This window comes from Ursus maritimus, unplaced genomic scaffold (assembly GCF_017311325.1).
Source record: "Ursus maritimus isolate PB19 unplaced genomic scaffold, ASM1731132v1 scaffold_13, whole genome shotgun sequence".
In the NCBI taxonomy this organism is placed as follows: Eukaryota; Metazoa; Chordata; class Mammalia; order Carnivora; family Ursidae; genus Ursus; species Ursus maritimus.
Genome location: NW_024423675.1, coordinates 61,842,085 through 61,868,931, shown reverse-complemented (window position 1 = coordinate 61,868,931; position 26,847 = coordinate 61,842,085). Strand labels below are relative to the sequence as shown.

Here is a 26,847-nt window from a genome sequence, read left to right as displayed (position 1 = left end):
GGGAGGTCCCACCCCCAAGCGGAACTCCGGGTTGCTGGGCAACCGAAGTGGGCGCCTTCGGCTGGCTCAGTGTTCCCTGGAGCAAGCCGAGTGTAGCTCCCACCTCTTGTCCTGGCAACCTCCCGTCTCGCCCGCCTTCCTTCTTGCCGCCTCTCCTTGCGTCGCGGAATCCCTGCCCTTGGCACTACGCACACGTCTCCGGCTCCCACGACCACTGAGCGCCCACCTGCCTGAAAGCCAGTCTCCACCGAAAGCAAAGCGACCCCGCTCCAGACGTGGCCTCCAGGCTCACCGACCGCACCTCCCCGGTCATGGGCACCTACACCTACACCAGCCGGCCCCGGGCCCTGCCCTGCCAGCGCCGCCGTTACCGAGACAGCATAATGCAGCCGTGAGTGAGCAACCAGCCCCTGTGTGGTCTCCACCTGCCCCTGTCCCGGGGCCGCGAGATGCGGGCCCCGTCGCCCTGGCAAACTTGCCTGTGCTGCTTTCCCCTCTCCACACTCTGCCGAAATAAAATTTCTTCCCTAAAGAACTCTCCCGTGGCGTGGAGGAATGAAGCAAGAAGGGGCACGGGCAGTCTCCCTTAGTGAACTTTTAGTGATAATAAGTTGCTGGCGTGATCGATTAACGTACAGGGAACCCACTGGTTTCACAACGTTTGAGTCAAGTAACTACTGTTGGCCAACTATATGCACCTTCCTAGGGGCATTCATGTACATGTTCTTCCTTAGCCCACAGTACTGTGAAGTTGGTCTAATAACTCCATTATGCAAATAGAGAAACAGGTACAAAAGGTGTCAGACACGATAGCATGTCCAGAATGACAGCCAAGTAAAACTCTTTCCATACCAGTCTTTGGTCAGAAATCAGGTTATCCTTACATGCTGGAGCCCAAATTGTATTTATTTGCAAATATTCAAATATCCACTTCATTATTACCCATAATAGTGTTTACGGGCCTTTCTAAAACTTGTTCTTTCTATAAGCCTCAAGTTTTGGAACCAGCAGAACTTCCCAAGAATGCAGACTCCATGGAAGCTGGAACCTTTGTGTCTTTTGTCCACCTGAGATTTTGCCTGACATATATAGGAAGCACTCAACACAAATTGCTGAATTAATGATTGAACACATCAGCCAAGTAACTCTTTGAAACACTGAGTCCAAATTCATAATTATCTTATTATGGCAAATAAAAACTTTTTTTTATAAGAAATGCTTGTCACTTTAAAGAAACTGAAATGGAAAATTAAAAAAAAAAATTTTTTTAAGATTTTATGTATTTATTTGAGAGAGAGAGATAGCAACAGAGATAGAGCACCAGCGGGGAGGAAAGGGAGAAGTAGGTGCCCCACTGAGCAGGGAGCCCAGATGTAGGGCTTGATCCCAGGACCCTGGAACCATGACCTGAGTGGAAGGGAGATGCTTAACAGGCTGAGCTACCCAGGCGCACCGGAAATTTTAAATTTAAATTTATAGAAATTTAACACTTTCAAAAACACTTTCTGGTGGCTTTAAGTGGTTGCTTATAAATCATTACTATTAAATTACACCAACAAATGAAATAAGAATCGATGGTGGCTCATTAGGAATGATTTTTTTTTTATGGTAGTTGATAAGCAAGTTGCAGGACCTTGCTTATACTGAAGCAATCTTTTAATTAGAGCCATTGGAAGGAGTATGTGTATATGTGTGTGCATTTGATTTTTCAGTTTAAAGTTCTTCTTCGTGGTGATTTTCAATTTATAAAACTAATATATTCTTGTTGAAGCAAATGAAAAATACAAAATAAGGATGAAAAAGGCACATTATCTCCCACCCACCTCTATTCCCACTTCCCTCAACAATCTTACATTATTCTTTTACACCTCTGTGCTTGAGCATGTATCAATGTACACTGATACAGGAGGTTTATTTCCAAAATTGAATCATACTACACATATTAATCTGCAATTAGCTTCCCCCCCTTTTTTTCCCTACAGCCTCACCAGCAATAGGTGTTCTGGATTTTTCTTTCTTTTTGGCTTTTGATAGTGTGAAATCAAAACCAAAATTTTTCCTCATTTTTATGTTAATTAGCACTAGGAGGTTCTAATCAAGTAAGCATCCTTTAGATTTTTTTCTATTTTAAAAGATCACTGGGTACTTCTGCAGTAGTCCAGGTAAAAGAGTGGTGGCAATGAGCAATGGGGAGATGTGAGAAAGATTGGGGAAGAGAATCATTAAGACTTGCTGGATACAGGCAGTGAGGAAGAGAGAAGAATCATGGATTACTCCCAGGCTTCTAGATTAAGCCAATTGGGTGTTTAGGGGTACCATTTAATGAAATAGGGAACACTAAAGAATTAACAAGGTGGAGTGGAAGAGTGGTAATTAGTTAAATTTTGAGGTTGCTTTCAAGACATCTCAGTGAGATGTCACTGAGCCTATCAGTTGGGTAGCATTCCTGGAGCTCAGAGGAGAGTTCTGAGCTGAAGGTAAAATAAAATTGGGAGTTTTAGGTATATGGGTTGGGAGTAAAGCCTTGAGAATGGATGGGTTCAGTGAAGGGCAAGAGAAGACCTAGCCCTGAGGAAATCCTCCAGTACTAGAGGAGCCAGCAAACACAGGCTGAGAAAGAGAAGTCCTAGAAGAACAATCTGAAGACTATGGTGGTATCACAGCGGCTAGAAAAGAGAGCGCTTCAATGAAGGAGTGCCCAGCTGAGCTGAACACTGCCCAGAGATCAAGTAAGATGAGCAGTGTTACATGCCTGGTCTTTACGTAATATGAAGTCAGGTTATCCAACAGTGGTTTTAATATATGATTAAAAAAAACAACTTACGGGGCGCCTGGGTGGCTCAGTGGTTAAGCGTCTGCCTTCAGCTCAGGGCGTGATCCCGGCCTTGTGGGATCGAGCCCCACATCAGGCTCCTCCGCTATGAGCCTGCTTCTTCCTCTCCCACTCCCCCTGCTTGTGTTCCCTCTCTCGCTGGCTGTCTCTATCTCTGTCAAATAAATAAATAAAATCTTTAAAAAAAAAAAAAAAAACAACTTACTACCCCTCTCAAAATCATTTCTGGTAGAGTACTGTTATTGGTGTAAGTCCATATTTGGTTTCATTAGCCATACATAGGATATTATTTAAAGAACTTTGAAAGAAAACATCAACTGTATGATTTTCACTACTGATACTCTGATCCCCCAAATTAAAATTTTATTAAAATTTAAAACAATATCATTTTAACAATATATCTTTGAGGTTAAAGAAACAATGAGAAATTTGACTTATTTTATTTGTTAAGCCTGATGCTGTGAATCCTTTCAATCCTTGAATCCAGCTACTGTCAGTACTTGAGGCAGGCCCCTTTCCAACTGTCCATTTTCACATTTGTCAAGCAGTCTAACAGATTTACAGCTCTAAATCCAGCTCTGCCACTTACTAGCCAGGTAACCTAGGGCACATTCCTTTCTGAATCTCCTTCCTTTTCCATCAGATGGGAATCATAGTTCCCAACTTGAAGCTTATTGTGAGCAATAAATAAAATATTATGTGAAGGGTCTGGCATATAATAAGCATTCCATAAATGGCAGTCATTTGTCACGGACTGTGCCAAAATAAAAATCTATTTTCATAACATTTGTATCTTAGTCTAAATCCAATTAATAATGAGTTAACCTTATAGACCAACACTATTACAATGGTTACTTAGAATTTGCTATATTACAGAGCTGAAGAACCCATGCATTACGGAAACATAATGTATGACAGAAGGGTGATCCGAGGCAATACTTACGCTCTACAGACAGGACCACTGGCAAGTATAATGTGAATATTCTAACACAGACCTTTTCAAACTAATTGTGCTAAAGGACCAGTTTGTTTGTTTGTTTTAATTTCTAATTTGCGGCAGACTAAAACAGTTATAAAAATACTATAAAAATTAAATCTAAAAAAAAAAAAAGACATGCAAAATACAAGGCTGATGGTGGGTGCCAGGGACTAGGGGAGGTGGGGCAATAGGGAGTTAGTGTTTAATGGGTACAGAGGTTCAGTTTCGCAAAATGAAAAGTCTAGAGACGGATGGTGGTAATGGTTGTACGACAGCGTGAATATACTTAATGCCACTGGATTCTACACTTAAAAATGGCTAAGATGGTAAGTTTTATGTGTACTTTACCACAATTAAAAACAATAATTAAAAAATACGAAAGCCCCAATATTTTACTGATTAACAGAACTTTGTAAAAGTGCTCTAAAAGCTTACAAACTTTTACTCTCAATTTCTATAATTAAATTTTTACAGACCAGTTCAAAGATTTCACAGATAACACTTCGAGTAGCAGTGGTATAACGTATTTAGGTTTGTTTAAATTATTTCGTACTATAATACTATCTTCATTATTTCATCAAAAATTCTTGTCTTTAATTCACTCAACAAATATTTATTGAGTTTTAGATCCTGTGCTGAGTACCTAGGATACAGAGAGGATTAGGATGTGGCATGATATTAAGAGTGATGATTTCGTGGCACAGAAATGAAATATGGTTAAGTTAATCTGTAAACACTGTATGATATATACATGCCCACCACCACGTGGTGATACATGGAATATTAGACATTCTGAAGCATGTACAGCAAAGCCATCGAGAAAACTTACTAAAAATATTGTATGTTTCAGCCATACTCTGGATCTCCTGCATTAGAACCTTCAAGGGTTGGACACAGGAATGTGCATCATTAGTAAACTTTAGGCAGTCTGGTACAGCCAGTTCAGGGACCAACACTTGAAAACAACAACTCAAACATGTGATATAGATACGTGATTCAGCATCTTGTGGCAGTAGCAATAAACACTGGCACGCCTAGAATGAAAGTAAAAAGGAGAAGCACCTTTTTTTTGTTTTTTTAATTAATATTGTTATGATTTGATATACTTTTTTTTAGTTCTTTAGCCAGTTATTCAACAACTTACCTAAAATCCTATACTGAGACTTCCAGTTCCAGACAAGCAGGAATTTGCCAGTATTCGGGCAAACACAGGAAGACCCTGAAAGTGGAAAGAAGGAAGCCGACTGGCTAGGGATCTCGGAATTTGAGAGACAGAGTGATGAGTTCCCTAAGTCTTCTTATATCCCATTCAGAGCACTGGAGAAGCTAGCAACCTGGAACAACCAAGAGGCACAAGCCTGCTCCCTTTATCCAAAAGACTGCAAAATGGTAACCTAGCAGAACAGAAACCTTTTTACTACCCCTCCTCCAGCCAAACCCCAAAGGAAAAACTGTCCTTCCCCTCCCAGTGGAGTCAGCAAGATGGAGCTGGGGAACTGGACTTCCATCCCCACATGGCAGCAACAACCCAGTATTAATCGGTGCTCTGATTCACTCACTGAGGTGGTATCAACAAGGGTAGAGCAGGAAGCTGACCTTCCACTCTCACCCAGGGGCAGTGAGATGGCAAGAGATGGTACAAGTTGGTACCCTACTTTCCCTGGGGTGATGGCAACAGAGCTAGGAGGAAATTGAATTCATTCCGATCTGGCAGCAACAAAGAGAAACAGGTGAGATAAGGCAGTGTTAGAGCTCCGCTTCTCTATACCCAACACTGGTGTCAGTGGATCACAGCAAGGAGCTGAAATACTACCCCCTCCAGGCACCAAAAAGGTGATATAAGTTGATTCTCTGCTTTCACACGGGGCCTAGGAGGATGCTGAACTTCCATCCCCACCCACGCCAGCATGCTAAAACAAAAAGGGATGATTTCCTGCTAAAAAAGATGAAGATCCAGAATCTCACATCCTAACACCCAAAATTTTCAGGATAAAAAAAAAAATATATCACTCATCGTACCAAGAACCAGAGCAGTCACAACTTGAATGAGAAAAATCAATCAAGAGATGACAACACCAATATGACTCAGATATAAGAATTCCTGACAAGGATTTAAAGCAGTAATCATAAGAAAAATGCTTCAATCAAAAGTGAATAATTATGAACATTCTTAAAACAAATGAAAAAATAGAAAATATTAGCAAAGACATAGAAGATATACAAATGAGCTAAATGGGGGTGCCTGGGTGGCTCAACTGGTTAAGTGTCTGCCTTCAGCTCAGGTCATGATCCCAGAGTCCTGGGATCAAGTCCCACGTCAGCCTCCCTGCTTGGCAGGGAGTCTGCCTCTCCTTCTCCCTCTGCCCCTCCCCCTGCTCCTTCTCTCTTGCTCAATCACTTCTCTCTCAAATAAATAAATAAATAAATAAATATATTTTTTAAAAAATTAACCAAATGGAAAATATCTAAAAAGTCACAGGACAGACTCATCAGAAATGACATAGGTAACAATCAGTGAATTCAAAGCCAAATCAATGGAAATTACCCAGTTGGAACGACAGATAGAAAACAGACCATTAAAAAAAAAAAAAAAGTCTCACAGCTGAGGGGCAATAACAAAATGTCTAACATTCGTGTTATCTGAGTCTCGAAGAGGAGAAAAGGCAAGGGACTGAAAAAATATCTGAAGAAATGGTGTTTGAAAATCCCACAAATTTGGCAAAGGCAAAAACCTACAGATCTGAAAAGTCAGTTAAACCCCAAGCAGGAAAAACCCAAAGAAATTCACACCAAGACACATCAAAATCAAATTTCAAAACTAAAATAAAAAAATCTTGAAAGCAGCTATAGACACATGACACATTACCAGAAGGGGCACAATTATTTGAATAACTGTGGGTTCCTTATTTGAAACAATGGAGGCCAGAAAAAGTGGCACAGTATTTTTCAAGTCCTGAAAGAAAAGGACTATCAAACCCTAATTTTAATCCAGTGAAAATATTCTTCAGGAATAAAGAGGAAATCAAGTCATTCTCAGATGAAGGAAACCTAGAGGATTTGTCACCAGCAGACTTACCTTTAAAGAAGAGCTAAAGGAAGCTCTCCACATAGAAAGGAAATGATAACAGAAGGAGGTTTGGGACTTCAGAAAGGAAGATAGAACGATGGAATAGGTGAAAATAGGGGTAAATACAATAAACTGTCTTCTGGGTTTTAAAAATTATGTTGGATTGTTGAAGGAAAATTATAACATCATCTGATGTAGTGCTTAATATAGGTAGGTAAAATATTTAAGATGATTAGATTTTGATTATATTTTAAAAGTAAGGAAAACAAGGGTATCTAAATGGGAGTAAAGTTTCTGCCTTTCAGTTGAAGGGGTAAAGTGTTGATATGAAATGTTGATTGTGTTCAGGTACGTAGTATATTGTAAAACCTGGAGCAACATAAAAACTATGCAAAGAGATATAGTCAAAAGTATTCTAATACTATTTAGATAAATAAAAAAAAGAATTCTAAAAAATCTTCCAACTAATTCACAGGAAGGAAAGAAAAAGAAAACAGGGGTGCCTGGGTGGCACAGCGGTTAAGCGTCTGCCTTCGGCTCAGGGCGTGATCCCGGCGTTCTGGGATCGAGCCCCACATCAGGCTCCTCCGCTATGAGCCTGCTTCTTCCTCTCCCACTCCCCCTGCTTGTGTTCCCTCTCTCGCTGGCTGTCTCTGTCAAATAAATAAATAAAATCTTTAAAAAAAAAAAAAAAAAGAAAGAAAAAGAAAACAGAACAAACAGAAAGCAAGAAGTAAGATGGCAGACAGCCCTAAAATGGCAATGGCTGCTTTAAAATGTAAATGGTCTAAATAAGCCAATTAAGAGACGGAATGGAAGAGTAGATAAAAAACATGACCCAGCTGTATTCTGTGTACAAGAAACTCATTTCAATTATAGTGATGTAGGTAGGTCAAAAGTAAAAGGATGGGAAAAGATATACAAATTAAACATTAATTTTTAAGAAGTAGTTGTGACTATATAAATAACAGATAAACCTAAGAAACAGACCTAAGAAAAACAATATTATCAGGGACAAAGAAGGACATTACATAATGGTAAAAAGGTCACAATATACCAAGAAGATATAGCAATCTTAAGTGTATATGCACCAAACAACAGAGCTTCAAAGTACATGAAGCTAAAGTTGAAAGGAGAAATAGACAAATCCACAGTTTTAGTTTGGGACTTCGACATCCTTTTCTCAGAAAATCAGCAAGAATGTAGAAGAATTACTTAACACCACAAACCAATAGGTTGTAATTTATATATATATACAATACTTCACCTGATGACAACAGAATACATATGCTTTTTTTTTTAAGATTTATTTATTTATTTTAGAGATCACGAGTGGGGCTGGGGGGTTCGGGGGAAAGACAACCTCAAGCAGACCCCTCGCTGAGCGTGGAGCCCAATGGTGAGCTTGATCTCATGATCCTGAGATCATAACCTGAGCCAAAACTAAGAGTCAGATGGTTAACTGACTGTACCACCCAGGCACCCCAGAATACATATGGTTTTGAGGCACCTGTGGAATACTGACCAAGATAGAACATATCCTGGGTTACAAATCTCAATATATTTAAGATATTTGAAATCATACCATAATGGAATAATGTCTCTTTCAAAATTTCAAACTAGAAATCAATAATAGATGATAACAAGAAAATCTTCAAACACTTGAAAATTAAGCAGCATGCTTCCAAATAATCCATACAGGAAGTATTAAAGGGAATTTTGAAAGACAACTTAGGACTAAATGAAGATACAACAAATCAAAATTTGTGTTTCATGCCAAAACAGTGCTGGGATGGAAAAAAAGCTACAAAGACTTCAAATCAATAATCTAAGCCTGTACCTCAATAAATGGGGAAAAGATGAGAAAAATAAATCCAAACCAAGCAGAAGGAAGAAAATAATAAAGATAAAAGTAGAAATCACTTACATTGAAAACAAAAACAATAGTGACCCCTGAGTGACTCAGTTGACTAAGCATGGGACTCTTGATTTCAGCTCAGGTCATGATCTCAGGGTTGTGAGATGGAGCCCCAAGTCAGGTGCTGTGCTGGGTGTGGAGCCTGCTTAAGGTTCTTTCTCTCTACCCTCCTACCCCCACTTGCACACACTCTCCCCACCCCCCCAAATGTAGGGGAATCAGGGTGGCTCAGTCAGTTAAGTGTGGGACTCTTAGTTTTGGCTGAGGTCATCATCTCATGAGTCCTGAGATTGAGCCCCACTTCAAGCTCCGCACTTAGTGAGGGGTCTGCTTGAAGATTCCCTCCCTCTGGCCCCTCCCCCCATGCATGTACACTTGCATGCACACTCTCTCTCTCTCTCAAATAAATCTTTTTTAAAAAGTATGCAAAACCAGTAGAGAAAGTCAATGGACCCAAAAGCTGGTTCTCTGAATAAAATCAATAAAATTGATAAACCTCTAGCAAGACTATCAAAGAAAAAAAAAGACACAAAAAGCAAATACCAGAATGACTATCAGAGGATATAACCATAGATGTGCAATCATGAAAAGATTAAAGGCCATTACTTATCTTCGAAAAGATCAATAAAATTGATAAACCTCTAGCAAAACTAACAAAGGAAGTAAAAAAGGGGTGACTGGGTGGTTCAGTCAGTTAAGCATCTGTCTTTGGCTCAGGTCATGATCTCAGGGTCCGGGGATCAAGCCCCGCATTGGGCTCCCCGCTCAGTGAGGAGTCTGCTTCTCCCTCTCCCTCTGTACCCCCCACCACTCATGCACTTGCTCTCTCTCATAAATAAAATCTTTTTTTAAAAAAGGAAAGGAAGTAAAAGAGAAGAAACGAATAAGCAAATATCAGGGATATAACTAGAGATTCTGCATCTATTAAAAGAGTAAAAGGATCATAACAGACTACTACAAACAAATCCATATGTATAAATTCAACAAACTAAATGAAATGGGCTAATTCTTCAAACTATAAACTACCAAAATTCACCTAACATGAAATAGATATTCTGAATTGTCTAATAACTATGAAAGAAATTGAATTTCTAACTTAAAACCTTTTAAAAAAGAAATATCCAGGCCCAGGTAGTTTCACTGGAAAATTCTACCAAACATTTTTAAAAATTCTCATTGATTTTATACAATTTAAACAATTTTACACAATCTCTTCCAGGAAATGAAAGAAGAAGGAACATTCAGGTAATCTGTATCACCCTGATACCCAAATCAGACAAAGACACTAAAAACAAAACTATAGACCAATAGCTATCATGAATGTCGATGCAAAAATCCTCAACAAAATATTGGCAAATAGAATCCAGTGGGGATTCCACACTCAGCAGGGAGTCTGCTTGAGATTCTCTCTCTCCCTCTCCCCCTCCCCACCCCACTCATGTGCTCTCTTTCTCTCAAAAAAATAAAATAAATCTATTATATCACAGCTTCAGAAAATCTATGCATTTAAATGACAATGGCCATTGTATTAGGGAAATGGGATTATGGGACATTTTTAATAAATTTTAATGTTACTACATTGTTATTTCAATTAAGATGTTTTTACAATTCTAATTTTAAATATTAAATTTTTTTTCATGCAAAGTAATTTCATATTTCCCCTCTCTTTTCATATTTACCTTGAGATAAGGTAGGTTAGCCAAAGGAAATGACCACAGAATGAGATACAGATATGAAATCAAGGACCTCCAAATAGTGCAGAACTACTATAAATAATTATATTTTTTAACCCTTAATCAGGTATTGTTTTGTGCACTGAGACAGTCTTTGTTTGGACGGAGAATATTTTCTTTGTGAGCTAATATATTTTTTCAGGAATTTTGTCTAAATGAAATTCAGATGTTTTTTAAATCCTAGGGCTTTTCAATTCCTTAACTACACATTAAAATGTATTGTAACTGAGTAACTTGTAACTTGTAACTTGGTTACTGGGCATCCAAGGAATTCATGGTAAAAATGCTTGAATGAGGAAAAACAATTTCTTAGATAGGATTCTGCAGCTGTTGATTCCAGCCAAGAGTCATACTTTGAAGTTACTTACATGCTACAGCTGATAACTTTATAATTACCTGACAAAGTTCAATCAGAATTTTAATCATGAAGTCACTGATAATCAGGAAGCATTATATGACAGATGCTCTTATGCTATCCAGGAATCACTTCTGGAATTGTGGTTTTGTATGCTTTGAGAACTATCTTCTAAATTTTAGAAGGCTTTTCTGTCACGCAGCCTGGGCAACCTGATCCTATAGAGGTTCAGAGACAGCAGCAGGCTAAGAGGAGGGCTCTTGCCAGAAAACGAGCCCAAGAACAGCTCAGACCACGAACCCCCGAACCTGTGGAAGGCAGAAAGCATGTGGATGTGCAAACAGGTATGTGACCATGCTGCTGGTATCGTGGCTCCTGGGTTTGCTCAGTTTTCTAAGTCAGTTCGTTTTTTATTTGGCTTTTATATTACTTACGTATCTGTTATGCTATGCAGTACTGCCCCAGTCACATGGTAGGAAGAGTGCATTCATTAAATCCATACACTATATTTTATTATTATTTTGGGTACAGCTGGAAGTATGAGATGGGGTTAAAAAAGAATTTTATGACCAAATTAATTCTCTCTTAGCCCTTTTCACATACTTTTTTCTCAAACTGGGATTATTTCTCACTTTTTCTTTTATACCCCAAAATGAATCACTGCTGGACCTACAGTAGAAGAGAGCAATGTAGTTCTATTTTGACATTTATTTATCTTTTGAGAGGCGTGAACTCATCCAGATCTGAGTCCTGCACCTCTCTCCCTACAGCCTCTTCTGTTCTCTCCTTTTATCCTCCTTTCACTGCACACATACTGCAAGGCCACATAGGCTCTGCTCAGCCAGTGCCAGGCTTTCCTACTGGTCTGGCTGTTCTAAGCTAGGGAGGCTTACCTGGACCTCTAGGGTCAAACTGTGTTGTTGTCAGAATCTTGATAATCAGACAACGCTTGGTGTTTTCCTTAGACTGACGTAACTTTTCAGGATTCACCTTGCATCTTGCCAAGATGGTGAGTGGCTTTATCAGTCATTGCTGGGTAGTTAGGACAAAAGGAAGGGAACCATTCCACGCCTTTCCCCCCCTACATTGAGGCCAAGTCTAGAATGTGTATCAGTCTGTAATTAGCCAATGTAGCTGTAATTCTACGAGAGCTGAATATTACTGTTTGTTTATACCATCAGAGTATTAAGTGATATAGTAGCAGCCACCTTGTATTGGGTTTTCCTATATCTCAGAGACTATTCCAGTCCTCTACCTGTGTATCTCCTTTATTATTAAAGACTCCTTGTGATGAATAATTGTGATCCGTTTTACAGATAAAGAAATTAAGGCTCTAAGAAGATGTAACTTGACTAGGTTACACCTATGTTCAACATCTGACTCCAGTTCTCTTGTTCTTTGCATGACACCACACTGCCCTTGCCTCACATAAATTATTCCTAAGGTGAAATTTGTTTTCATGTATCTGTTTATAATCTATAACCTAGAGAGAACATCAAGTAACATAGTGACATGGTACCTAATTTTTAAAATATCCAGGAATTTTGAAATCTTTATACATTTACTATCTTAGGACTCAATTATATAGATGTATTATTAACTTTCCAACCCCGATCATACTTTGCATCTTACACACATCTAGGCTTCATATTCCTCTTTAGTTCCATTTTCAAGTACAAAGCTCAGTGCTTTCCCAACATTCCATAAATGTCCTAGCCTGACTGACTCTGGTCTTTCGAATACATAAAACTGCTTAGTACAATATGTAAATTTAATCCCACACTTGAGCGCTTCTTTTCTGATCTGATCCATTTAATTCTGTTTTGAAGGACCTGAAGGTTCAATACACATTTATGCTTGAAATAGACCAAAATTTCAAACTCAATGTATATGGTATTCTCTTAGAAATATACCTTGAAGAAATTGCTGACCACATAATAGAAGTTGATATGGAATGCCAAACAGATGCGTTTTTGGACAGACCACCAACACCACTCTTTATTCCTGCCAAAACTGGCAAAGATGTGGCCACCCAAATACTAGAAGGAGAGGTATAGTACATTATTTAGACTTCCCTCTATCTTCTTTATAAAGAGGTAAAGTTAGATTTAGTTAAAAGCTTACAAACCACTTCATAATCAGAAAGATTCTTACTGGATTTCTTTCCAAATGTACCTACATAGTTTTATCCTGAAATACAATGTTCTGATTTCCCCTCTTCGCTGATCAGAAATAAAAATCATTAGGAATATTTTTAGAATATCTGTACCTTGCTATTTATGTGTCTGCATACTTAATATATGGATACAAGGTAAATTTGTACCAAATAAAGAAAAATAGTATCTCTTGTATAAGAGGTTCCACTATTAGTTGCTTTTAAATTATATAGTTTTCATGAAGATAATCTATGTTAGAAAAAAAATCCTTAAATAATTACATTTGCATATCAATGTAGAATGCATAAATAGGTCAGTTTATGAAATTGAAGAGAAGGGAATGCTTATGTGCATAATGACTTAAGTGAGATTTAAGACTTACTTGAAAGAACTGCCATTGAAATTGGGAAATAAAATAAGTCTTCACAAACTACATAGAAGGTTGTATTTGCTTCTAAATCCTAGAGAGGAATCACCAAAATGCAGCTGTTGATTCCAGCCAAGCTTATTCTTGTTTCTTAGTTCTTAGTTCTTCAAACTGTTAGTGAAAACTAGTGAAAATCTTCAAACTGTTACTGAAAACCAGTGAAAATCTAATAGAAAGAGCAAAAATTAAGAAATATAAGGATATTTCCTTTCGGTTTCAGAGTTTGGTCTTAAAATTGTTGAATAACAGGGTTCATTTTGATGAGTACCTAGGTCTTTTTATAATTTTTGACTGCTATTCTGTGTGCCCTGTGGGGCCATTTTGAGTTTCGGAAGCCATAAGTCAGCACCATCACAGTGTCGGGCACACAGTAGATGCTCAACAAATACAACCCTGTCGTTACTGCTTTCCTTGAGCATGTGGTTCATGATTAAAATTTTAAAGTTGCTTTGTCTTGTGTGTTTAAGCTCTTTGACTTTGATCTTGAAGTAAAACCAATGTTAGAAGTTCTGGTGGGAAAGACCATTGAGCAGTCTCTTCTGGAAGTAATGGAAGAAGAAGAGTTGGCTAACCTGCGGGCCAGTCAGCGTGTGTATGAAGAGTTACGCAATGTTGAACTAGCTGAAGTTCAGCGACTTGAAGAGCAAGAGAGACGGCACAGAGAAGAAAAAGTATAGCATCCTAGCTTTCTTTCTTGGATAGTCTTTGGCTATTTAACAGATTATGTTCTGAATCACGTGTGGTATGTCATAGAGCTAAAGATCTTTGCAAATACGAAAGAAAAGAGTTCGTTGCTCTGTTTTCTCCTCTTCCGTAGATCACAGATCTTTCATGCACAGAATCACATTTTTTAAATACCAGCTTACATAAATGTACCTAGAGTTTCCAAAAGTTTCTAAATGTAATAAATTACATATGTCCCAACTGAAAGGCACTCTTAAATATCAAGATTCCTAGCGAAGGAAATATATTGGTTTGCCATACATTAGTGGCCGAAAAGTGGATGGGAAAAGTAGAGTATATTGGGGATAGGTGGCGTGAAGAAGCAGAGGATCTGGATAGAATTCTGGATCTTTTTCTCAGTGGCCAGGCCCTTCCCTGTACCCCAGAGATTCTCCAGAACTTCTTTATAGAATATTTTACATTATAGGTTTTTAGAACTTTTAGTAAGAAAAGTTTTAGAGTCTAGTTTTTAAAATATGCTGATAAGCTTCAGTTAGGAAACACTAGGCTCAATATTCTTTAAGAGTCTGTCTGGGCCTGGCAATAATTTTTGCCCTATGTTGGACACTGAATGGATAAATTATATAGGAGTGCCTGAATACCTACAAGAGTTAAAATAATTTCCCAAAGAGTCTAGTTTACTGTACAGAATAGCTTAGTTGTTGGGATATTCTACTCAATACCTAATCAAATAGACTTTTAATTTTCCTCCAAAATGAATAATTAATTGTGTAAAAGGGCATAGGGCTTATGGTAGAGATTATGTAAATGCAAGACTGTTTACAAATGTGAAATGAATAGAGGCAAAATTAGCTTTGTTTAAATAATCAGGGAAATCTTTATCAAAGGAAACTTACTTGTTTATTTACTATTAGGAAATATACTATGAAAATAATGAATACAAATCATCTAGACTTATATTTGCTTGAACTCTGAAAATAGACTTCATAAGAAACTCTTTTAATGCTCCCACTTCCACATGGGCATAGGAGAGATGGTTCATTAGCTTTATAGATATCCTATAGTCTACAAGAAGCAACAACAACAAAAGAGAATTTATAATTTTCGGATCTCTATGAATTCAAAGAAGCTTACAAATGAGATAACTCACTATAATTTTCATATTGATAATAATTTATGATAATATAAATTACAAATACATATAACTATTATATTCTTTGATATCATCCATATAGTCAAACCTGTACATCTTCAAATGATTTTACTTAAAGATGGATCAGGAGATGAATCTTACCTTAAGCTCCATCTCTTTTGAAATCAACGCTCAGTACCTGTTGAAATCCATTAAAATCTTGATGAAAACTGGGAACCATTAGTAGATTCCTTGCTGTCCATTTTTTGATACAAATATGTGTCCAGATTCTTCCACTCACTAGATCTGGCATTTGGGGAGGACGTCACAGCTAAGTTAACTGTGCACGGTGGTGTTTTCTGTGCACAGGAGCGGCGTAAGCAACAGCAGTGGGAAGTGGTCTACAAGCACAACGAGACCTCGCAGAAAGTGGCCGCCCGAGTGTTTGCGCAGCGCTACCTGGCAGACCTCCTGCCGTCAGTGTTCGGCAGTCTCAGGGATGGTGGCTACTTCTACGATCCCATTGAAAGAGGTTGGTTCATTGAGGTGTTGTTAGATCGCTCTGCTACAAGGATCCTCTTAATGCTTCCAAGGAATCCATGCCCATGTTTATGTTGAATTGGAATCTATCTTTAAAACAAATTTTTAAAGTCTCAATTATAGTTGTTTTAAGTAAATACTACTACTAATGAGAGGTATACTGTAAAGATCGTGACTTTAGGATGTCAGTTTGTCTTTACTAAGAAGCAACATTGGATAGTAGGAAGAAATACGGACTTGATGTCAAAAACTCGAGTTTGGGTCCCAGTTTCATCATCAATTTATTGTATGACCTTCAATTTCCTCATGGGTGAAATGAGGATTATTTAGGAGCTAAATGTCATAATATGTATGGAACATATGTATAAAATATGCGTGTAAGTAGTTGTTAACTTTTTCTCAGTTGACTTCCTGTTCTGCTCAAAAACCCTTTGGGGGCAGCAATGAAAGTCATGTATTCATTTAATTAGGTGTTTCCATCATCCCAGCCACTGTAGTAGGTGTGGGAGATAAAAATGAGGAGACCTGGTCTCTACCTTTACAGAACTCACACCCGTCAGCCCTCTGTGAGCACCTGCCAAGACCCACCCCTCAGCTAGTCCAGCCAAATGAAGGGTAAGAGTTGCCATTCCTCACCCTCCTTCCTCAGGTTCAAAAGCACTTAGATCCACATTGCTTTTGAATACAGGTCCTATTTCAAATGGCTAATAGTATTGTGGAGCAGAGTTTAGTAATGTTAATTTTCACTGAATGCATATTCAATTCAGTACACATACATAGAGGTCAGATTACACATAACTACTAGTTTACATTTATATTGTACTTTACCATTTATGTAGTATTTTCCACACACGATAGCATTTGACCCTCCCAGTAACCCTGGTGGGGAGGGGGGTATATAGAGCAGATTAATTCCCATTTTTTCAGAAGTAGAAACTGAAGCTCAGGGAAGTGAAATGCCTTCTCCCAAACAGTCAGGGAAGCTCTTAGGCCTCAGACTCTGACCTCAGATCCAGTGCTCCTTCCACACTGCCCTGCCAACCCCCTGGGGTCTAGCTGGACCTCTGCTCTTAGTCACAGAGGCCAGCAATCTTTTTTTCTCTCATGAATTGCTGAAAAAGTCAGTTACAGATTATTTAGAAGCTTGAAAAATGAGATCCATGCCTCAGATTTAAAAAATTATTTCTAGTAGTGAGTATAGTATCCTAGTACACTCTTTTGTCACCCCATTGAAAAGTAACAGATGCCAGCCCCCCCCGAAAGAGCTATTCTGAAACGTTAAAATACTTATTGTATTTTGTACGTATTTTTTAAAGGTTCACACAGTAGAGTAGATTTCCATTCTAGTTTGAGCAAATTTATCACTAATGGAAGCACCTAGTTTCTGACCCATTTATAGATGGCCTTCTTCTCAGCTATTCTCTGATCCTTGTCTCCGGACTCTTGCTCAGCTTCTCCAAGGCCCCAGGCTTCAGATGGGGGCATTCTTTTTAGCAGCATGGTTCAATCCCGGACCTGTATCACATTTGGATTCGAGTTCTGCTCCCAGATGCACACCGTCCTCCCCACTCCCCAACCCCCTACACTACCTTCTTCGTCCACATCAGATTGCAGCAATTAGCTCCAAAGGCCTGGACTCTAAGGAAGACCTCATAGTTTTGAAAATACTATTTTTACCACAATAGAAAGGAAATGGCCCAGAACATACACAGGAAATGTGGCAAAAGTAATGCTGTATAGGTCTATTCGACATTTTGTATTAAGAAAACAGTGTTGATGAGTCTTAACAATTAGGGAGAAAGCACAGATTCTTCCACCTATAATGATTCCTAAAAATCATTATGACTGAATTTCATTATAACAAAATAAGCTTTTTTTTTTTTAATTACAGATATTGAGATAGGATTCCTTCCATGGCTAATGAACGAAGTCGACAAAACCATGGAATACAGTATGGTGGGAAGAACAGTGCTTGACAGTAAGCTCTTTTATTTTATTTAAAGGTTACTTCTGGGGGCCCCTGGGTGGCTCAGTCGGTGAAGCATCTGACTCTTGATATCAGCTCAGGTCATGATCTCGGGGTCTTGAGATCGAGCCCGCATCAGGCTCTGTGCTGGGCATAGAGCCTGCTTAAGATTCTTTCTCCCTCTCCCTCTGCCCCTGCCCTCACACTCACAAGTGCGCTTGCTCACTCTCTCTCTCCCTCTCTCCCCCCCAAAAAAATAAATAAATAAATCACCTCTGGGGCCCCTGGCCAGCTCGCTTGGTAGAGCATGCAACTCTTGATCTTGGGGTTGTAAGTCTGAGCCCCACGGTGGGTGTAGAGACTACTTAAAAAAAAATCTTTTTTGAAAATAAAACCTTTTTTTAAAAAAGTCATCTCTGAAATTTTTCACCAGAAAGAATAAACAGAAGAAAGATGTTAAATTTTATACTTTTAGTTTTTAAAGTTTTATTATCTCAATTATTTTAACAAAGGCACAGATTTTTACCCTCAATAATACTTTGGTTCTTGTATAATTTGATCAGAGTTAATATCTTCTGTCATTACTTTATAAATGATATTCTGTTAAAACAGGCATTGACTATGATTCATATTCCATGCATTACGTGGCACAGAAGTTAAACGTGCTGACTTCGTATAAAAGTAACACAGGGAAGGGCCGAGGCCCGGTGAGTGCTTTATGCTCATCTGCAAGTCAGCACGTAACTACTCAGCTATGAACAATCACGGTGATTTTTGCACAAACAATGTTTCAGTGTTGATTCGTGAGGTGGTCGAGAAGAGGCTGTCTATGTATGAGCGTAAGGAGGACCGGCCCCCGTATGTGAAGCCTGACGATGGGCTGGGTGGCCCTGGAGTGATGGAAGAACCACTGATGGATGACGAATTCCATGAACAAAGCACATCACAGCCACAGAGGCCACTTTCGGACAGAGACTCCCTGCAAAGAACACCAAGCGATGGAAGGTATATGGAGAATGTGTCACCCCAAGAAAGGAAGCTTATGGAGGAAGGAGAGGATGAACAAACAATGAGGAAAACCTCAGGGAGAGAACTGTTGCAACCGAGGGGAGCCTTCGAGCCGTGACACCACTCAGCGGCCGGTCAGCATTGCGAGCAATCAGGTAACGATGCGCAGGTCCCCTCAGGTTATGGAAATTATGTTGTATTTACTCAACATGTCTTTTTGTCTAATGGACTGGGCAAATCAAATATGTTGAAATAATAAAACTAATCAAAAATGAAATGTAATTCGTTTATTTAATGGTAGAATATCTAGAAGCTATGTTGTAACTCTAATGAGAATCATGTCCAGTTACAAGCTTTCCGATACCACGAATATAACTAACAGATATATTTTCCCTTAATTTTTCTAATTGTGGGTTAGTTGTTCTGTTTTGGTTTTTTTAGTATCAGATTTAATGTTAGATACCGGTGCTGTCAGCCATTGAGACTTTCTGCTCTATAGGAAAACTATTTCACCTACTCCGTGAAAGAACACCTCAATGTTGTGTCACTGAAAGCTTTAGTGCTCCCTCCTTGCAAGGACTGACACATATACCCTTATCTGTGTAAGACTAAATAGATTGTTACCCCTTCCATCTTCAATATTCAAGTAAGGCTCAAGAGATTCTATGAATTGGTCATATGCTCTTGTCTGTTTTCTCACATTCCTGCTATTAAAACATTTCAGACAATATCAATAAAGCTAAAGTCTCTACTTGCCCCTAGGCAGTTCCACTCCCCTCCTCGATGATAATCACTGTTACAATTAGGTGTGTACCTTCCAGGCCTTTTTCAAGATATTCATATATATATATATTTGAACATCAGAAAATATATGGGATTATTTTTCTTTATATAAACATAAATGTATAGTTTGCATTTTTCACCTAACAGTATATCTTAGACCTTAAACATTAGTGCATATAAATCTCTTTAAAATACGGTAAACTATTATATTGTATGACTGTGATACAGGGAATTCACATGTGACTTTTTAACCTGAACTTATCTGAAGAGTTTCCCTGTGCTATTGAAAATCACAGATTTCTTTTAAAGATTTTATTTATTTACTTATTTATTTGAAAGAGAGAGACTGAGCGAGAGAGAGGGGGAGAGAGAGAGAGAGCATGAGCTGGGGGTGGGGGAGAAGCAGACTCTCTGCTGAGCAGGGAGCCCAACACGGGGCTCGATCCCAGGACCCTGGGATCATGACCTGAGCCAAAGGCAGTCACTTAACCAACTGAGCCACCAGGAGCCCCAATCACAGATATTTTATCTCTAAAGTCATATTAATCTTAAGCAATCATTGAGGTCCTCTGAAGCTTTAGATAGATACAACCTATTTTTCTCAGAAGCACTGTAGATTTATAAGCAGTAGTGATTTGAAATAACTTGCAGTTATTAACACACTTATCTTAATTTCCTTTTAAGTTAGGTACCAAAAATATATCCACATTTTAAAAATGAAGAACTTCTTCCTCCGTCTTTAAAAAGAAACACACCATGTGTCTCTATAGCATTATATGGTTCTCAAACCATTTTCCCATATATTACACCACTTTATCATTTTAACCTCATGGCAACCCTTCTGAGGTACGCGTGACAATATTTCTATTTCCATTTTCAACCAATCTTGTTAGGTCATCCAGCAAACATTAACTGCATGCCTGCCGTGTGCCGGGCGCCGTGTTGGAGGCCAGCTCCGTGCGTACCAGCCTAGTGGTGGAGCTAAGGGAAGTAGGGTATAAATGAGGGAACAGCAGCTCAGGGATTTTAAGTGATTTGCCATAAGTCACAAGCCTCGTAAGTAATGGGATGAAAGCTGGGACGCAAATCTTCTTCCTTCTAATCCACTATACTTTCTTGTAAACAACCGTGAGCCCTTGTGAGGTATGAAGAATAACTTTTAAAAAATTATCGCATTAGTAGCAATTTAAAAATTGGAATCACACCTGTTACCATTGCTAGGTTATTCCACGTTGTTAAAGTCTTTTTGAGCACCCTAAAATATACAAGATTTCAATTTTGGCAAGAAGAGCAAGACAGTTTTTAATTGGGGTCACTGTGAATCGTTATTGTTATTGATTTTAAAGTACCTACAATTTTAAGACCGCTTCCAAAATGGATTAGAGGTTGATTATCTTCTACAATTCTAATCCTCTTCTACAATAGCCTAATCCACTAAACACTTCGCAGATGTTCCACTAAACATCCAGACCTGTGCTCTGTAATTCCATGAATTAATTCAATTTTTTAAATATATGAAAATCTGTAGACCCCACACTGAAATTGGTTAAGCTTGACTGCCATCCTATTCAATGTTAGAGAGAAACAAAAATGATTAAGAGGTTACGTCTGGGGCACCTGGGGGACACAGTCTTGGCTTCAGCTGAGGTCACAATCTCAGGGTCTTGAGGTGGAGCCCCACGTCCAGCTCCCCACTCAGCGGGGAGTCTGCTTCAGATTCTCCCTCGCCCTCTGCCCCTCCTGCTCGTGCTCTCTCTCTCTCTCTCTCGCTCTCTCTCTCAGAAATAAGTTAATAGGGGCGCCTGGGTGGCACAGCAGTTAAGTGTCTGCCTTCGGCTCAGGGCATGATCCCGGCGTTATAGGATCGAGCCCCACATCAGGCTCTTCCACTGTGAGCCTGCTTCTTCCTCTCCCACTCCCCCTGCTTGTGTTCCCTCTCTCGCTGGCTGTCTCTATCTCTGTCAAATAAATTTAAAAAATCTTAAAAAAAAAAAAAAGAAATAAGAAATAAGTTAATAAATCTTAAAAAAAAATAGAGGTTAGGTCACTGTCCCTTTGAGAAAACTTAGAGAAACAGGTTATATATTATCTGGACAAAAAACATTGAATGGAAACTTTAAATTGGCTTTGCCTGCATTTGCTAAAACTGTTCTTATGAGTTCTATTCCTTTCCATTATTTCTACTAACACTAAGCTAATAGAAGCTAAATAGTGATAAAATGCATGTTATGTAATAATCTTATAGAGACTGTCAGCGCTGATAGCGATAAATTCCCATATCACTAAAATAGGTCAGGGAAGTCAAAGTAATTTCCTCCAGGGTAGGCATCATTGCGTGCAAGCCATTCTGACTTCTGTTGAGCTGAGGGATATTGGCACAGCCTGGAAAGTCACTCAGAGCAGCTCAGGGTGGGGACTGGAGGCTCAGACCCTGGAGCAAAGCCTGGGCTTGCTTTCTCCACACATAAGGTGGTTTGCCTTTGTAATTAGAAAAAAGAACTGGCTTATCCGTTGTGTTTTAGTTTTGAAATGTGGGAGGGTGGAAGACCTACAGAAGGAAAAATTATTTGGAGATTATAATTCCTTTGAAAGTTATAATGGGGATGGGGCAAGTGGCATTTTCATATCATATCAAAATGTTATGGTACCATAACCATCAAAATATTAATGATACCCACTTCTATCCTAGAAGATGTTCATTTTCTTATCATGTTGTTAAAATGAATCAGCCACACAACAGCTACATTTTAAAATCTATAATCTTAATATTCTTACGCTTCATTTACTATGAAAAACTTGGCACGTTATGCTTTTCTATTTTGTTTGTAGGTGAATTACAGAAAATTTTTATATATATTCTATAGCTCAATAGCCGTAGCCATGTGTCTCAATTTATTTAGCATAAAGGCATTCTGGACAGGCCCAAACGGGTTTAATTTTCCCACAGACCAATTAGCACCTATTGTTTCTTAGCAGAAGTTCCCAGATTTAACCAGAAACAACCTTCTCCTGGCTTGTCAAGAATGTTACAAATCAGGTATCACTACAGTGAAAAATACCGTTAATGATACTGAATTAGTGCCTGTAATTCTCCCTTTGAATTGGAGGATATTTACCTTTGTGGTTTAGTGATGCGAACTAATTAATTTGTAATTAAAATTTAGTCCATTGATAGTTTAGGTATCTTGTGTTTTTCATAAACCATGAAAATAGTAAAACTGCAATATGTGAGTTAGAAGAGACAGTAATGACACTATAACTTTGCTTATAAATAAAATCTATGAAGATACTAAAGAGTTTGAAACTTCAGGATAAAAATATCTTGAAGATAACATTTAAACAATTTTAAATCTTTTTTGAGAAGAGAGTTCAAAGCATGAGTAAATTTTTATCACTATATGCATTTATAATTTTTGTAAATACTTAGCCTTTTGTCGTCTAAGTTTAGATTATATTGATATCCATATTCACCACTAGGTGTCAGTAAAACTCTAAGGTAAAGTTAACTTGCCTCCAGCTTCACACATGATAACCATAAAGAGATGGACCTTGGGAGACAAAGAGTTCAAAAATATATTGTATTCCCTGGAGACTCTAGACTCATACTGAATATTTTATCTTGCCTTAAGCTCATCTACCAGCTCTGTAGGGATGCCAGTGGACTCCAACCGGTATCTCAGACCCTGAAAGTGGTAGTTTTAGAACGGACCTTAGCTGTCATATACCCCAGTCTTTTATCCAATACAGTATGTTTGACAGACAGTAATTTAGTCCTGGTTTAATCACTAAGAATGGGGTTTTCACTTTATGCACAGCTCTAGAATAGCGATTCTATCTTATTTAATTTTGTCTCCCCAGGCCCAGGCTGTAGTGAATAAATGCTTAGTCAATTACAATGTTGGATAGTTCTCATTTTTAGAGATTTATCTTCTACTGAGTCAGAATCTGTCCCATTATAGTCTATGTTTTTTTTGTCATAATCATGCCATTTGGCATGAGTATGATACAAGAAAACAATAATTTTATTGCCATCTCAGCCCTATCCTACACTCCAATAAGTTTTTCCTTTCTTTCAACTTTTTCTTTCTCAGAATGAAATATCACCACTCTTCCCAATTATTCCTCATATGGCATAATTTCAGAGCTTCCTCACCCTCCACCCTAGTTACTGTTGCCTTGAAACTCCTCTATTTGTTCAACGTCCTCTTAAACATATTCCCCAGAATTAGGCATATTAGTATCGATGTACTCTGACTCAGCAGGGAGTACTGTGGGACTGCCCTCTCCCATGAGTTGGACACCGCCAACTCACTTCCAAATTCAGATATCTAGAAACCTCATTTTTGAAACATGGGAGAGAAAAAGCCAAAATGATTTGTAAGCAGTCACTATGTCACAAAGTCCACACACATTGCAGTGGACCATCCAAAGCTATTTTAAATTATCGCTAACCAGTTTGGCTATTTGATTATCGACTCCACAGCATACTGGAAGTAGCATATTAACAAGCAAAGAGGGACTGCTGTGGGAAGACCCATAGGCTAACATTTATAAGAAAAAGGCAGGGAAAAAAGCGATACCTCAAAAAGCACAGCAGTCTGGAGCCAGAACTGAATGTTCCTCAACATGCCCTGAATACATCATTATATTACAGCACAGTACAGACATTACTGGTTATGGCGGAAACACTTCGGGAACGGTGGAGTAAGGACCTCTGGAAATCTCCTCCACAAGGGCAAGGAGAACACAGGCAGAAATTGTCAAAAATCAACATTTAAGAAGTCTGGAAATTAACCAAAAACTTATAACAATGAAGAACATTTATTCGAGAAAAGTGGTAACAACAGTAAGCCTTGCGGCATTTTAACTTGCCCTATTCCCAACTCCTCCTTCCCAGTTCCATGAAAACCATGAAAACCAACAGACGCAGAACCACAGTAACTGAAAAAACCAGCAGCCTATCAGCCATTAAAAAGGAGCAAAATGGGCTTAGATCTCCCCAAAAAGCCACATCCCCAGAAAATTGTCAATGTTTGACCTGTCTGGCAGCTCCCTAGAAAAGTCCATTAACAGGGCTTATCTTTATTTGGACTGACTCAGAGCTTGCTCAGTGAGAAAAGTCCTAACACCAGGGCATTTGCAAAAAAAAAAAAAAAAAAAAAAAAAAAATCAGCAATTGTTTAACATTGCAGCTGCCTGAGGCGGAAGTACCTGTTGGAGCAAACAGCAAACTTGAAATGGAAACCTGGGGAATGAGATGACCATAGAGAGATTTAAAAAGCTTCAAAGTATTACTGAGAATATATATATATATGTAGGGTGCTTTGCAGGGCTGTGTGTACGCCCAGAAAGACCTGAGAAGGCCTTAACTTCTCCTCTCTGGCTGCCCCTGAGGATCTGCACAAGCAGGAGTTAAAAAGCTAAGTCAGGTTGTAAACTGCCAAAATATTGAAGGCATGTCTCAACCTACGCAGAAGTCCCTTAGCAAAGGGTGAAAGACCAGTTCAGGGCATTTAAGGAGATCTCGGTCTAATCATTAGCTGACCAAGTAAGCTAACTGAGCAGGGCCTTCAGAGGTAGCACACAGCAAAAAATCCAGATTTCACAGAATTTACTCAGGAAGGCCGTTAAATAGACAAACAGCAGCAACAACAAACAGCAACCAAAAGATCCAGGTTGGAGGGGTAGAACAAGAATCTGATATCCAGAGTTACCACAGTTTCATTCTCTAAATTGTCCAAATGTCAAACAAACAAACATACACAAAAATAGGAAAGTATGGCCCATGCAAAAGAAAAAACAAACACTTGATAGAAACTATTCTTGAGAAAGCCCAAATTTTGAATTTACTGGATAAAGACATTAATCAACTAGTATAAATAAGTACAAAGAACTGTAGGAAACCATGTCTAAAGAATTAAAGTCTGAGAATTATGTCTCGCCAAATAATGACTATCAAGAGGTGAGAAATCATTAAAAAGAGCCAAATAGAAATTCTGGTGTTGAAAAGCTCAAAAACTGAAATGAAAAATTGACCACAGGGTCAGTAACAGACTTGAGCTGGCCAAAGAGTCAATGAAATTAAAGTTAATTCAATTGGAAGAATCCACTCTGAGGAACAGAAAGAAAAATGAATGAAGAGAAATGAAAAGAGCCTCAGAGACATGTGGGACACCATAAGTATACTAACAGACACATAATGGGAATCCCAGGAGAGAAAAGAGAAAAGTGCAGAAAGAACATTCAAAGAAACCATGGCTGAGAACATCCTCAATTTGATGAAAAATGTTAATATTTACATCCAAAAGACTCAATGAATTCCATGTGGGATAAACTCAAGAGATCCACCATTATACACATCATAGTCAAACTATCAAGAGACAGAAGCAGAGAGACTCTTGAGATCAGTAAGACAAAAATAACTTATATACAAGTACTCCTCAAAAAGATTAACAGCTCATTCCTCATCAGACACCATGGAGGCAGAAGACGATGAGTATATTCAAAGTAAAAAAGAAAAGGCTGCCATTCAAGAAGTCCAACGAAACTGTTTTTAAAAATGAAGGAGGAAATATGGCACGCCTGGGTGGCTCAGTCAGTTCAGTGTCTGTCTTCAGCTCAGGTCGTGATCCCAGGGTCCTGGGATCAAGCCCCGCATCAGGCTCCTTGCTCAGCAAATAAATAAATAAAATCTTTTTTTAAAAAGTGAAGGAGGAATAGTCTGTATAGGCCTATATCTGTTAAAGAAATTGAATCAATAATGATTAATTTTCCAAAACAGAGCACTAGGCCCACATAGGTTCACTGGTGAATTCTACCAAACATGTAACAAAAAAATCATACCATTCTCTACAATTTCTTCTGATGACAGAGGAAGGGGGGAATACTTCCTAACTCATCTATGAGACCAACATTACTCTAACATCAAAACCACCCAGACCTTACAAGAAAATTACAGACCAGTATCTCTTATAAACCCAATTGCAAAAATCCACAACAAAATATTAGCAAATTGAGTCCAACAATGTATAAAAAATGTAATTACCATGAATTAGTAAGATTAAACTCAGGTATGCAAAGCTTGTTTAACATTTGGATACCAACTAATATAATCCATCACATCAACAGGCTAAAAAAGAAAAATCGCAATATTATATCAATAGATTCAGGAAAAGATTTTGACAAAATTCAATATGCCCATTTGTGATTAAAAAAAAAACCAAACAGACACACCACTCTCAGTAAACTAGGAACAGAGGAGAAACC

The 26,847-nt window shown here is 38.5% G+C and overlaps 1 protein-coding gene and 1 long non-coding RNA gene across 2 annotated transcripts in view; one reads left to right on the top strand and one right to left on the bottom strand.

Annotated features, from left to right (window-relative positions):
- LOC103660843 overlaps positions 1-26,847 on the bottom strand; it is a 102,915-nt gene that overhangs the window by 22,263 nt on the left and 53,805 nt on the right. The window lies entirely within an intron of this gene.
- RSPH3 (radial spoke head 3) lies at positions 33-19,063 on the top strand. The gene is made up of 8 exons (XM_008688558.2): positions 33-391; positions 3,710-3,797; positions 11,088-11,229; positions 12,791-12,936; positions 13,936-14,139; positions 15,654-15,816; positions 17,716-17,802; positions 18,585-19,063. The coding sequence occupies exons 1-8, from the start codon at positions 312-314 to the stop codon at positions 18,914-18,916; spliced, it is 1,242 nt and encodes a 413-aa protein (XP_008686780.2). The 5' UTR covers positions 33-311; the 3' UTR covers positions 18,917-19,063.

What these genes read in the sequence shown, in the direction of transcription:
- RSPH3 (XM_008688558.2), top strand. Translation starts at nt 312, where the DNA reads ATGGGCACCTACACCTACACCAGCCGGCCCCGGGCCCTGCCCTGCCAG. An exon ending in GCATGTGGATGTGCAAACAG is followed by an intron (nt 11,230 to 12,790) that starts GTATGTGACCAT and finishes GTATTCTCTTAG; the next exon opens with AAATATACCTTGAAGAAATT. An exon ending in CTACGATCCCATTGAAAGAG is followed by an intron (nt 15,817 to 17,715) that starts GTTGGTTCATTG and finishes TTTTAATTACAG; the next exon opens with ATATTGAGATAGGATTCCTT.